Consider the following 14256-nt stretch of genomic DNA (forward strand, 5'->3'; position numbering starts at 1 on the left):
ATAATACAAGCACGGTTTAGGGTCCTAAATGAACCATGACAAATAGTTTTATTTATTTATCTTCTTTTAGCTTCGATTATTTCTATGTTTCTTTAATGGTGTGATAGTAAACAGATATTTTTATTAAAATTTGATATTTAAATTCTTTTATATTATTATTTACTTGTAACGACGTAATTTAATAATTTAATTTGTAAAAATACATTGGAAATACTCGTATACATTTCGGACTTTACGATAAATGACAACTGATTAAAGCCGGGTGCGCATCATGTGATTAAAGTTCTATCTTTGTCGCTCTTTTTTATTATAAGCAGGACAGCAACATTTCAAACTGTCAATTCGCTTAAGAGTGTACACCTGCTTCATAACTGCCTTTGTGACGGGACACTGCAGGGGTCAAATGAGGGTCATTATTTAAATTTTGTTTATTTAATTCAGTTTAACACATTTTTGGAATCTGATTTCTGAAAACGCTTCACAAAGCCTATTTCTCCAAATAGTTTTCGATTTATTATATGTTGTCAAAAATTGGGATATCCCAATTGCAAACCTATGTATACCATTAACTTTTGAGGAGTTCCGTCATGCGGAGACAATTAGATTGGCAGTTTACGGCAGCGACGCGGAGCCATATCTGATCTCCAAAATGGTGAATGTGCCGTTAAAAATTGTGTTTCACGGTCCGAAAAGCATAATAAAGCCAGTGGCATTACTTTTCACACGTAAGTTTGCATAATTTTGATCATATTGACTAAAATTACATCAGAAAATGAAATAAATACATAATTTTATTTTTGCCATCAGTGTTACCAGTAAATCGATTTTAATTTTCCCGCTTTTTTGGGGGTTTAGTAATGAAAGAATGAATGACGGAAGTGTGCGCCAGTAATACCTGTGTGTTTCAATAAGTATAACATAACTTACGACGCGGACACGAGATTAAATGTGACTTTTGAGACAACATTTAGGACATCAAAATGAAGCTGTATACGAGTTTCCAGCTTATTATCTCTCATTCCGAGATTGACCCCTTCTCATTCCTTAAATGACCGAATTGTAATGGCAAAATAATAATTTAAATAAAATAAATGGCCCTCTTGCAAACGTCACCCACGACCATTAATATATCTTCTAATAAGATATACCTACCTTTGTCGCAATGAAGTTTTAACAATGAAGACTTTTACGGTCACTTGAAAAAAATAATGATGTTTTGCGTGTGTCGTGTAGGAGCGTTACTGGCGCCCTCTGCCGCTGCTGATCATGAGCGCGACGGCGCTCGTGGCCGTGGGCTTTGGGGTCCTCATCCCCGAGACCATGGGCCGCCGCTTGCCGCAGACCATCGCGGACGGCGAAGCGCTTGCCAACAACTATACCATGTGCGGGTAAGTGCGTGTACCATCTCTCCTTGGTGGGTCCATATTGACTCTTATAAAATTCTTATTTTTTAACCATTTGTATTCATAATAATCACTTCATATTTTTTTTCCTCATGCTTTTTTTGTTCATAAATTTTTATTAGTAGGTAACATCGGAACTCATTACAGACAGTGTTCATTTTTTTCCATCACACTTGCTCGTCAATGACGTTATTCCACGCCTGTAGTATACTAAAACACAATGGCCTTAATTGTTCCCGCGGAATTATGGATTTACGTAAGTATAGTTTTCCTCCCCAAGGGAGTTATAACTAGTTTTAAAAAGTTACTTAGTAGGTATATAATTTTAGACTAAAGAAGTTTCAAGTCAGCCAACGTTTTATTTACATCTTTAAAACTTAGATATAACCTTATTTTACACCATAAAAATTTGCCACGCTTCATGAAACTTTAAGTAAATATTTTTTTAGCATGTTGTAATAATCTGGCCGTAAGACCATTCGAATTCTAAACTAAACACCGTTCTTAGTATTATCTATGGTAGACGAGTCGAAAAAAGTGACAATCAGGGGGCTACCATGAAATTCGAAAATCGAAGTTCATATCGTTTTCATGACGCTTATATTATTTAATATGAGAGTGATTTTAACGAACTTCGAGTGAATTGACGAACTTGATTTTCGAATTTTGTTGTAGCCCCCTGTATTGCCGGGTAGCCATATGTTATTCAGTTGTTTTCTTAGCGTCTTGCTTTTGCTGAGCTGTGAAGTGTTTGGACACATTTTTTTTTTTCAAATCATTTTGTGTTTCTCGGGCCGTAAGAGGATTACAAACTCGGGTCATTAAAAGCCCTCCGCCTCCGGCGTCGGGCTTCTAATAGACTCGTTAGATTCCCTTTCTACTATTACCTACTATTTTTACTCATACATAATGTCATTACTAAGAACACATCTCAACTCATAATGTTGTTTTTTCAAAAAAAAATACCTTCATAACACACGAATATCATAGTTTTCTACTAATATAATAAGAAAACATTTGAACTATAATATTGTTTTTCATAACGGTAACTACCTATTCAAAATAAGATTTACTTATATCGTTAATTATTTATACCATATTAGTATTAGTTGAAAAATATGTTCGGTCCTGGCGCTACGCCGGCCGCTGCCGCGGCACGTTCGCTACGTTCGCTCGGCTCGCGTGCTGTAAGGTCACAGTTCTACCTAACACTCCTCCTCGCTTTGCTCGTCGTCGAACCTAACGGAGCCCTTCCTTAAATACATCATTTGGCCCCATCGGAAATTTTCCAAGTCCCTGCGCGTCAATAGTGCGGATAAAATTAAATAACACTTATGATTAAGAAATATATGAAAACAAATATTAGTATTAACAAAGTTATGAATAATTGGCGTTATGAATTAGAAAGATTAGGAGTTTAAATCGTTAGTATAAGAAAATATATGAAAACCAATATTAGTATGAACAAGGTGTATGATTAGTGATATTATGAATTCCGATGATTATGAGTTTCGGTCGTTAGTATTAAAAATATTTATGAAGAGTGATCGTTATGACAATACGTAACAAAGTTAGCTAGTATAGTTGTGTGTATTGTGGTTATGATGTAAAATTTTATGAGAAACATTTTCGGACTTCCGATAATAGGACTTAAAATGTTATGTGAAAAAATGCGCACCCCTACTTGGTTGCATACCTAGGTGTTTAATGGCTCCTATCTGTAGCGTTCCATGGTTGTGCAAGAATAAAGTACATTGTGTCTTAAGGGCGGTAAATAAGGAATTACGAACGAGAGTCTATTAGAAGCCCGAAGTCGAAGTCCATCACATTTGCGAGTAAAATTTTATATTTCTAAAAGAAAAAATATAATTGTTCCAAATATTGGCGATACCTTAGGCTGCGCTCTTGCGCTCCGCCGGGGCTCTGAATAGAAATTAAACTTAAATCTATCTTAAAACCTGTTCATACTTTCTAGAAAGGGAATTTGGAGTTGATTTCCTTGGTCTATTGGTCTTAAATTTGTAAGAAAATATTTACAAGTAGGGAATTAATCAGCACTACCAGTTTTACCAAACCGGTCAGCGCTGGGCGTACCTGGGCGACCGAGATTTGCTGGAAGTTCTTATTTTTTTGGCCAAATTTAAGAACGACATCGATAGCTTTTTTTAAGACTTCAAATGTCAATTAAATTATTTTTGTTGAGTAAAAAAAATGCTTATTAATGTGTTAAAGAAAAGGTGGTATAGCTAAAAATGTGAAATACCTACAACTATTGACCTTGTTTTACCAACTTAAATAGCTTTGCTATCAGATTTAATTCCATTTTCCCCTGCCTACGTATTTATTTTTCCGTAAGAAATGTAAGTAAGTTAGTATTTCAATTAGGTACTTTATCTTAGAAGCCACTTCTAACATTTAAAACATCGAAGTTGCTTAAAATGACCTTGTGATTGGTGGAACACTAAACGGGAAAATAACAAAAACCTCTTTGTATTCTGCACTACGTACGAAGCCGGTTTTGAAGGCTTTTACTCGGTAAAATCCACGGCTTCGCGAAGCCGATAGAGGCCAGCGACCTCAGCCGATCCGTACAGTACAAAACTAATAATGAGTTAAGTAGATATAGGTACATAAAGCTAACAAATGGTAATATTTTATATTAAGTGTCACGGCGTAAGTACGCTAATAAAATAGTAATTATATTGCTCTAACTCATGACTCTTCAATCGACGTAGGTAGCTTCATATAGCAACAATAATTAGGTACGAGTACCTAGTGGTCGACTGAAGGTTACCTTTTAGCCAAAAGACGTTGATGTTACCTTTAATGAACTCCCGATAGGTATTTCGATGCAGTTGCACGTATCATGATCATGGTCTGGGTAGACTGCATAATTTGTGGGTGGATGTTTAGGTACGTTGTGCTCGTTGTGTTTATGTATACCATTTCATTCAAAACGGACTCAGGAAGACACAAGCCTACACAAGGAGATTACTGTATTCCAAACATTCGAAAGTCACGACCCATCCTCACGATAGAAATTTGAATTACAACCGCTTTATTTTGTTACCAGTCTTTGTATGTAATGGCGTTCAGTACCATACGAACTACCATAACTGCAATCAACCTTATACACACCGGTTTTTAACCTCCGACGCAAAAAGAGGGGTGTTATAATGTTGACCGCTATGTGTGTCTGTCGGTCTGTGTCTGTCTGTGACACCGTAGCTCTTAAACGGGTGGATCGATTTGAATGCGGTTTCTTTTATTTGAAAGCAGGTTTCTAGCGATGGTTCTTAGTTAGACATGTTTTATCAAAATCAGTTCAGCCGTTTTTGAGATATCGAACTTTGAAGTGAAAATATCGGGGGTTTTTAAACTTTATGTTGATTAGGTTATATCTTAAAATCTCGTACAGTCAGCAACAAAGATATATGAATAAATAAATAAATATCACGGGACAATTCACACCAATTGACCTAGTCTCAAAGTAAGCTTAGCAAAGCTCTAAGCAACGGATAAATATAATTATATAGATAGATACATACTTAAATACATATTAAACACCCAAGCCCGACTACCCCGACACGGGGACCGAACCCGGGACCTCAAGCTTCGTGGTCAGGTTCTCTAACCACTAGGCCATCTGGTCGTCTAATACAGCCAAAGTGTAAAAAATATGTATACACGACCATAATTTTCAGCCAATAAAGTCCTGTAGGTATACATATTGTTGGCATTTCAAACGTGCCGTTATATTTTTGTTACTGACTGTACCTTATTTAGACTACTCGGCAAGCCTTGTAGAATAGGTACGTGAGTGAGTTGCACCAAGTTCTAAATCTCCAGGTAGATAAGTATATTTCTGCAACTGAAAAATTTACTTAGTTATAGTTGGTGCAATTCACTTTAATTTAATTCGACATTATTATCTATATAAATTGTACCTACGCAATACTATTTTGCACTAAGACTTCACCATAAGTACATTTTAAGAGCGGTTTCGTACTGCGTCCGATCCGAATCCGTGAGAATACGGTCCGGGGTAGGTTTAAGGGCAACACACACAGAGAGCGGGCGCGGGTCGTGCGCGGGCCCGCGACGGGCGTATTTGCATGGCGGTATATGGAAGCCTTCACACAGAACGCGTCGTCACAAACAGCGCGCGGGCCGAGCGCAGAGTTACCAACTCTCAAAAATATTTATCCCTAAAACTTAAGTTAAAAACCCCTAAAATTGCTATAATTAATTGGAAATCCCCCTAAAACATGTTAGTATAGGTAGTGCCACAAGAATGAAGTGAATGATTACACACACAGCAACATGTCGTATAATGACATCAGGCAGGATTGTAAGTTTGATATACTTACCATCCAGATTTTTTTTTAATTTTCCACCCACCGGCTTACTTACATACAAAAAATCTCTACTTTACGTCTATGGGAGGTACCCACAAAATGTTTTTTTTTTTTTAATTTTTATTGTACAAGTATCATTTTGTCGGGATAGTTTTCATTATATATCCGTGCAAAATTGCAGCTTTCTAGCATTGATAGTCCCTGAGCAAAGCCGCGGACGGACAGACAGATAGACAGACATGGCGAAACTATACGGGTTCCGTTTTTGAACTATGGTCCAGACGATTACATTTGCTTTTGTGATGGCAGCGACATTGGATTTGATTTTTTTTCGTGTGAAGATTCTATTTTTCGAGCCCTTTCATTTGATACCCATATGGAACAGTCTGAAAAGAAATACACACTAGGCTATTTTCGATGGAAGCTATATTGGATAAAACATATATATGTTAATATAACCTAACTACTATACCACATTTTAGCATGCGTTGCTGCAGGTAATGCAAAATCTTATTAGGTTCAACAGGTTAATACGTATAAAAATATTTTTTTAAGAAGAAAGTAAAACCGACTCCAAAAAAAATAACAAAAAATGGAACCGACCGCAAAACCCTTGAAAGCTCGAAGTCGGTGACTCAGCACGAGCCAGCACATATGGAACAATAGTCGTCTACCTCACGATCCTGCTGGGTCATGCTGAGTCATCAAATTTGACTGGCTAGATCGGGTTACCCCAGGCCCAATAATTTTGTATTTTTATTTTTTTTATCAAGAAATAATGTGAAATATAACAAATACAAAATAAATATAAAAAGCAAAACTTCCCAACAATCCTTAAAAATACCCCATCCCAGTTATTTACCCCCTAAATTTGAGGGGAAAACCCCTAATTTGGCAGCCGTGCCGAGCGGCAAATGGCCGGTCTTTGTATCGCGCCGCCGCTTTGACACGCGCCGCCTCTGTCAAAGGATGCCGCGTGCGATTTATGGCTTTACCTTCGCACGCGGCGTCCTTTGACAGGTAGGGTTGCAACGATATATCGAATTTTTGATAGTATCGATAACTTTGACTCCACAGTATCGATATATTAGCATTGCCTATCTACAGTGTGTTACTGGGCTACCGGCACCCAGGCTTTTTTTTTAAGGGAAGTTAAAGTAACGTATTTCTGTAACTTAACCATTACATAAATTTAAATAATAAAGTAAAATCCACACTGTTAACTTTCTAATAAAAATATAATTGTCAGCCATGTACAGCTAATTAAATTGACAAGTACTATATATAAGTAAATATTATAAATGCGAAAGTTTGTGTGCGTGTGTGTGTGTGTGTGTGTGTGTGTGTGTGTGTGTGTGTGTGTGTGTGTGTGCGTGTGTGTGTGTGTTTGTTTGTTTGTTACTCCTTTACACTAAAACGGCATTTGAATGAAATTTGGTACGTAGATAGCTGGAATAACATAAAGGCTACTTTTTACAACCTTTTATTTAGTTTCACATGTCCCGTTGTCTGTCTGTCCGTCTGTAGTCAAATTCTGCAAGTATAATTTGACCACTTCCAGTAGTCAGATTGACTTGAAATTTGGAATACTTATGTAAATTGTGTAACAATACAATAATCTGGTAGTGACAGGGCACTGGCGGTCTGAAAGGTTGGGTTACGTAAAAAAAAAATGTTGATAACTAATTAGATAAATATTATAATTAATTAATGACATATCGTGTAGGTACATTCAACGTAATAAATAAGTGATCACTTTTGTACCTTGGCACTTTAACGTCATGTTTGATAAGCCATACGAAATTGTGTAACGACTGAAAGCGACAAGGTACCTATACCTAAAAAGTGATCACTTATTTATGACGTTGACTGTCGAACAACATACATAATATACAAAAACACTTACTTTTAATCCCATCCCACTAATATCATGAATGCGAAAGTTTGTAAGTCTGTTTCTTTATTACTTCATCAGCCATCATCATCACGTCAAAATCGCTGAACCGATTTAGATGAAATTCGGTATACAATGTATCCCGCAGAAACTATACAAATTTTCCGGGATAAAACTATCCTATGTCCATCTCTGTGACTACAACTATATGTATACCAAATTTCATCTAAATCGGTTCAGTGGTTTAGACGTGATGAAGTAATAAACAAGAACCGGCCAAGAGCGTGTCGGTTTTTTTTATTTGAATTATTTATGCTGGCTCGTGCTGAGGCACCGACTTCGAGCTAGTAGGTACAGCTAGGAAAATATTTTGAAGGGTTTTGTAGTCGGTTCCATTTATTATTTTTTTTATTTTTTTGGAGTTGGTTTTACTTTTTTGTTAACCACATATATCTCGCGGCACTGTATAATTGCCTGAAGCCATGAAGTAAGGGACGAGTTCAGCAATCCCTGTTCTGGCCGAGGCTTGTATAGTGCTTTTCTCAAACAATGTGAGGAAATATTTCATCCATCCATCCATCCATCCATCCATCCATCCATCGCATCGCTTCGCATCGCATCGCTTCGCATCGCTTCGCATCGCTTCGCATCGCTTCGCATCGCATCGCATCGCATCGTATCGCATCGCATCGCATTGCATCGCTTCGTATCGCATCGCGTCGCTTCGCACCGCTTGGCATCGCTTCGCATCGCTTCGCATCGCTTCGCATCGCTTCGCATCGCTTCGCATCGCCTCGCATCGCCTCGCAGCGCTTCGCATCGCCTCGCATCGCTTCGCATCGCCTCGCATCGCCTCGCAGCGCTTCGCATCGCCTCGCATCGCCTCGCATCGCTTCGCATCGCTTCGCATCGCATCTCTTCGCATCGCATCGCTTCGCATCGCTTCACATCGCTTCGCATCGCATCGCATCGCTTCGCATCGTATCGCATCGCATCGCTTCGCATCGCATCGCTTCGCTTCGCATCGCATCGCATCGCATCGCATCGCATCGCATCGCATCGCTTCGCATCGCTTGGCATCGCTTGGCATCGCTTGGCATAGCTTGGCATCGCTTGGCATCGCTTGGCATCGCTTGGCATCGCGTGGCATCGCTTGGCATCGCTTGGCATCGCTTGGCATCGCTTGGCATCGCTTCGCATCGCATCGCATCGCTTCGCATCGTATCCCATCGCTTCGCATGGCATCGCATCGCAGTATCGCAAATGCTTATAGAGTAGTGGTGGTTGGCTGTTCGTAATTTTTTCTTTGTCAGTTTAATGTTAGTAAGTAAAATTAAATTTTCATACATACTTCATGGCCTAGGCCAAGAAGTTATGTAGAGAGGTGGTAGGGAGCCATAAATGAGAATCTTCATGTCTCCATTTCGTGACATTAACGCATACATTTCCGAGCATGTTTGAGAAAATAAAATTATTCTTATTCTTATTACTGTTTTTATTTGTACTCCAAAAGTCGCCAGATAAACCATTTTTTTAATCAAAACTTTTTTTTGGTCGCTAAGATTTAAGCAAAAGCCGTCACTTCTAGGGATAAAGTCACTAAACTGGCAACATTGATAGCCGCCGCGGGCCCGTCGCGGGTCCGACCCGCGCTCTGTGTGAATACAACGAACCGCGCGGCTCCCGCGGCGGACACGACCCGACCCGCGCCCGCTCTCTGTGTGTGTTGCCCTTTATAGTCGCTGGACTATTTGTGTGATATACATAGTTTACGCACCGATTTCACCAAACTAATAGTTCTACGACTACTACTCCGGATCATATTATCACGGATGCGAATCGGACGTAGAGCAAAACCACTCTAGATAACACTTACCGTGCTACCGAAAAACTTCACCGAAAAATTACAGTTTATAGAAAATTAGTGCTTTCAGTGTACTAAGCTAAGACGTGTTTAAGTTTTGGCATTGTAAGGTCATTAAGTGTTTATTTTGCTTTTTTTTTCAGCACTGCCGAAGATGTCAACCGTGACCTAGCTGAACGCAAAGAGAAGGCCCTTATTACGTAGCCTTACATTATTTTGAAATAACTTTCCTGTTTGCCTAACGTTGTATTGAACCGTATTGTTGTTCCACGGCGACACTGTACACTTCGCTAGAAGTCATCGGTTATTCACGTGAACGTAAGAGATGCATTTTGTAGCTAAGTGTGTCGTGAGAGATTAGCTAGATTATCTATTCATCAGACTGGCCCTGCTTTTAAATATCGTGCGTCACCTCAGCGCTCCTGTGAATATTGTCGTTAAATGGGGCCTGCTTCGGTCTGGCTTTTAACGATTCCTTTATTCAAAAATTGAAACGGTAGGTAAGTATAAAAGGTATTTCACAGATGGAATAAGTAAGTAGCTCTAACAGTGCCTGAGAAATTTATACTCTAAACGTCCTGTTTGAGGTGAGAAAACTAGGTAGATGTCTTTTTAGCGTTTTTGAAATGGTTTTAGTGCTTTAAAAAAGCTCAATAAAGGAACAAAGTTTGGGTGGATATTTAGCTTTATTAATATTATATCATATTTATTATTACGTTTACACAAGTCAATCTATTTATTTAAAACATTTTTTTTTTCATTTCTGCTCTCAAAATGTTACTTTAGTCTCTGCATGTCGGGACTGAAGCTCCTCATTAATTTCTAGGGATTAAAGTATTTTTTCTAAATTTTCGTTGGAAACCCCTAAACCGCCAATCACGGTGTTTGTGAATGGAAACTTTTTAGGACGTGGAAATAACCTCAATGATAACTGTGCAAAAATATTTAAAAAAAAACACGATTTAACTTCGTGAAACACGATTAATGATAACCTACGAATATGAATCTTTTCAATAATATTAAGGATTAATTAATTTTATTATGCATTTTCCAATCAATATTAAAATAGTTTTCAATTTTGAAACTGTTGGCTACATATGCAAGCGTCACTTCAAAAACAATAAAAGCAAAGAAAAACCGCGAAACAAATTTTTTGCTATTTGAATTTTGAACAGATGTCGAATAGTGGAGCGTACGTTTTTAAAAAAGTAATATATTACTTTTTAAAATTGTATAAAATATAATGTAATTTTGAACATAACGTTGTATTTTTTCCTCGCATTCAAAGTGAAAAGTAGAGTGTTTAACGCGAGACTAAACAACCATAATAATACTCGAATTATAGCCACCCTCGCTCTACTCGGGTGTACTCGGGTAAACACCTTGTGTCATTATGGCTTGTTTTAGTCCCTTGTTGAACAATCTACTATAATATTTATATGGTCACTATAAGATGTTGTTAGGTTAGCTAATTACGTATAACTTAAGACAGAAGGACCCCTAAGCAGGGACTGAATAAATTAACCGACTTGTATTACATGGATCTTACGACTTTTTACGATAGAAGAACTGAGTTGTTTTTTTTGATGAAGAATTGAGTTGAGAACTTGTTTTTTACAAGTTATATTTTTTATTGGCATTGATATCTTATAGAAAGATTTTGTTCTCCCCTAACAACAGAAATCCCGGATTCCCGTGGCATACCCTTGTTAGCATAAAGCGGCAATTACACTACGTCGTTCACCTAATGCGGTCGGCGAATTTGTTTCAATTCAAACTACTACTTAATAATGAACTCTTTCTATTAGGTATGAGAAATTATGTATGACTATTGGCTTTATAATTTAATTCGGCTTTAAAATGTATAATAAATAGTTTAATAGTCACCAGGGTAGGTACTAATTCGATATAAAGAAAATCAGCGTTCTAACAGGTCCCAATCTAAATCTATACTAATTTTACAAATGCGAAAGTGTGTGGTGTTTGTACCTATGTTTGTCCGTCTTTCACGTCGAAATGGAGAGACGGATCGACGTGATTTTTGGCATAGAGATAGTTTATGGGCCAGAGAGTGACATAGGCTACTTTTTATCCCGGAAAAATGCACAGTTCCCGAGGGAACAGCGCGTGATAACCAAATTCCACGCGGGCGAAGCCGCGGGCAAAAGCTAGTACCGTAATAAATTGTCTTTTTTTGTTCGTTACTCGTACTTACTTGTACTTGCTTTGATCTGTGACACCTGCGTCAGCAAGCGATCGTCTAAAGGTTGTTTCGTTTTAAACTTTCATATGTTTAGGCACGTATCAGTGCAAAATTGAAGCTTATTTTTTTCTAATTTGATGTATATGTACTAATTGGTATTATTTGAGATAAACGATGCATACGAAAAAAATAAGGAAAAAATTGTTTTCTTTTGTTTTATTTTTTCAGTTGATTGTGTAAAAGTTGGTTAAACTCATGAATACATGTGAAGAAAATACAGGTTTTTGTTATTATTACTGTGCCTAATTATTGCTCTATTACCTATATACAATATACAATCCTTCTTGTGATCTTACCTAAGTAAGGTACAGTCAAGGTCATAAATAAGTGATCACTTTTGTACCTTGTCGCCGTTGTCGCTTTCAGTCGTTAGGTACCTACACAATTTCGTATGGATTTTCAAACATGACGTTAAAATAACAAGGAGCGAAAGTGATCACTTAGGTACGTATTTATGACGTTGACTGTACTTAATTTTGTACGAAAGATACGTAGTAAGCCGAATGATTGTTTACCCGAATATAATATGAACATAATATTAGCACGGCCGAATTTTGTTATGCATATTGTTTAGCATACGTAATTTAGCCGAATTTTACTAGCCCGAAATCCTGTCCAAATCTATGAAAATAAATTAAGTAGGTACTATTTCTTTATTAGTGTAAGTAATGGTAAATAGGTAAAAAACAGTAAATGGTAAAACAATATAATTATGACTAGAAAATTAGGTTATTAGGTTAGGTAAGAATTGTATTTGTAACGGAACGAACAGCCATCAGTAAAAGAGGCACGGTTATAAAATGGGGGGACGGGAGGCTTCGTCAGCTTTGTCAGTCCTGTCCCCGCATTATAAAAATACTACCATCCACTAGTTACTAGTTTCCAGAGAAGTACATAGATTGGATTAGGTTAGAAGGCTAAGGTAATAAAAACAGAGCAAAGTTGAGGAAAACCATAGTTTCTGTTGTAATATTAAAGGATACTATGTAAGATGTTGTAACATTTAAGGATGCATTTTATTATATCGGCAAAATTACATTATGCGAAAGTAACTTTCTGCGTAACAAATTTATGCGCAAGTCATTTTCTGTAGATAATATTCAGAATTCGGCTTACATTGGTTATGCGTAAAAGAATTCTGCGTAGTATAATTACCTATGCGAAAACAGTTTCGGCACAAATACTACCTATTATGCGTGAACAGATTATGCAAAATAGACTTCTACCATAAAAAAAAAAATGCGTAAACAAGGGGAACCGATTTGTATGGTTTTACTGCGTTCGGAATTCCGAATGTAGGTGGCGGCCCTTATAGACGTGTGAAATAAGGCTGATGGGTCAATAATTGGTAATATCTCATTTATCTCCTTTTTAGGGTTTCGTAGCCAAAATTGCAAAAACGGAACCCTTATAGTTTCGCCAAGTCTGTCTGTCTGTCCGTCCGTCCGCGGCTTAGCCTATGGATTATCAATGCTAGAAAGCTGTAATTTTTTCACGGATATATTTGAAAACTATGCCGACAAAATGGTACAATAAAAAAAATCAAAAAAAGTTTTTTTTAGTATACCTCCCATAGACGTAAAGTGGGGGTGATTTATAGCTGAGTCAGATAAAGGGTTTTATAGAAATCAGTACAAATATCTAATACTTTGTCCTTACTACTGTTTAATGCCATTTGCGTCTTTCAAGTTGGTTATCTAGGCCTTCACTTTAGAAATTCCATGTTTTGCTGTTCTAAGTGATATATTGTTAATGAGTGAGTCTTTACTAAATTTGTGTTTCCTTCTCGGATGTCTTTTCAGATGCTGCGCTTAACTGCTCGATCCAATTTGCGATATTCTGCTGAGCCTTGATTACACCGAGTTCTTTCGTCTATTACTGATAAGGTGTTCGTCGTTAATTTGTGTAATTTTTTAGGCTTCTGGGATATCTTATTACTGGCTACTCTTATACTATAATTTCTATGATGTTCCCATTCTTTATTTCTACGTCATTCGCAGTTAAATCCAATAACAAGCAAATATTATTAGTGAATTTCAATACAAAATCGGTAATACTATTATCTTGTAATTTGTTATGCATTTGGGCCCTGGTTTGTTGAAACGTTTTGAAAAAGTTAATTTGCGATGTATTTTGAAATTGAAATTCAGTTTGGCTCTAACTGGTCTATGATTGGGACTGAATTTGATTTTATTGAACATATTTACATCTACATCCGTGACGATATTGTGTTTTGATGATAGATAATATAAAATCGATTTCGTTCTTAAAACTACCATCCGAAGACGTTCAGATTCAACGCCGTTGCGATGATTTAAATAAGAAACTATTAAGTACAAACCTTGAGGCTTTGTCCAAATGCAAACTGGATTAAGCGAGTGCCTCGAGTATTTCGGTTTCCCAACCCGTATGATCCTAGTATAACTGCAATGTCCAGTTCCTGTCTTGGTCCTACTTTAGCATTGAAATCACCG

At 37.3% G+C, this 14256-nt stretch overlaps 1 protein-coding gene across 2 annotated transcripts in view; it reads left to right on the plus strand.

Annotated features, from left to right (window-relative positions):
• The window catches only part of LOC141431490 (beta-alanine transporter-like), a 41176-nt gene extending 29158 nt beyond the window's left edge, over positions 1-12018 (plus strand). For both annotated transcript variants that reach the window (XM_074092688.1, XM_074092682.1), the window contains exons 11-12: positions 1234-1388; positions 9663-12018. In XM_074092688.1, coding sequence (XP_073948789.1) covers positions 1234-1388; positions 9663-9723 — 216 coding nt within the window. In that variant the 3' untranslated portion in view covers positions 9724-12018. The remainder of the gene's footprint in view (positions 1-1233; positions 1389-9662) is intronic.
• The last annotated feature ends 2238 nt before the right edge of the window (positions 12019-14256 follow it).

This window comes from Choristoneura fumiferana, chromosome Z, assembly GCF_025370935.1.
Source record: "Choristoneura fumiferana chromosome Z, NRCan_CFum_1, whole genome shotgun sequence".
NCBI lineage: Eukaryota > Metazoa > Arthropoda > Insecta > Lepidoptera > Tortricidae > Choristoneura > Choristoneura fumiferana.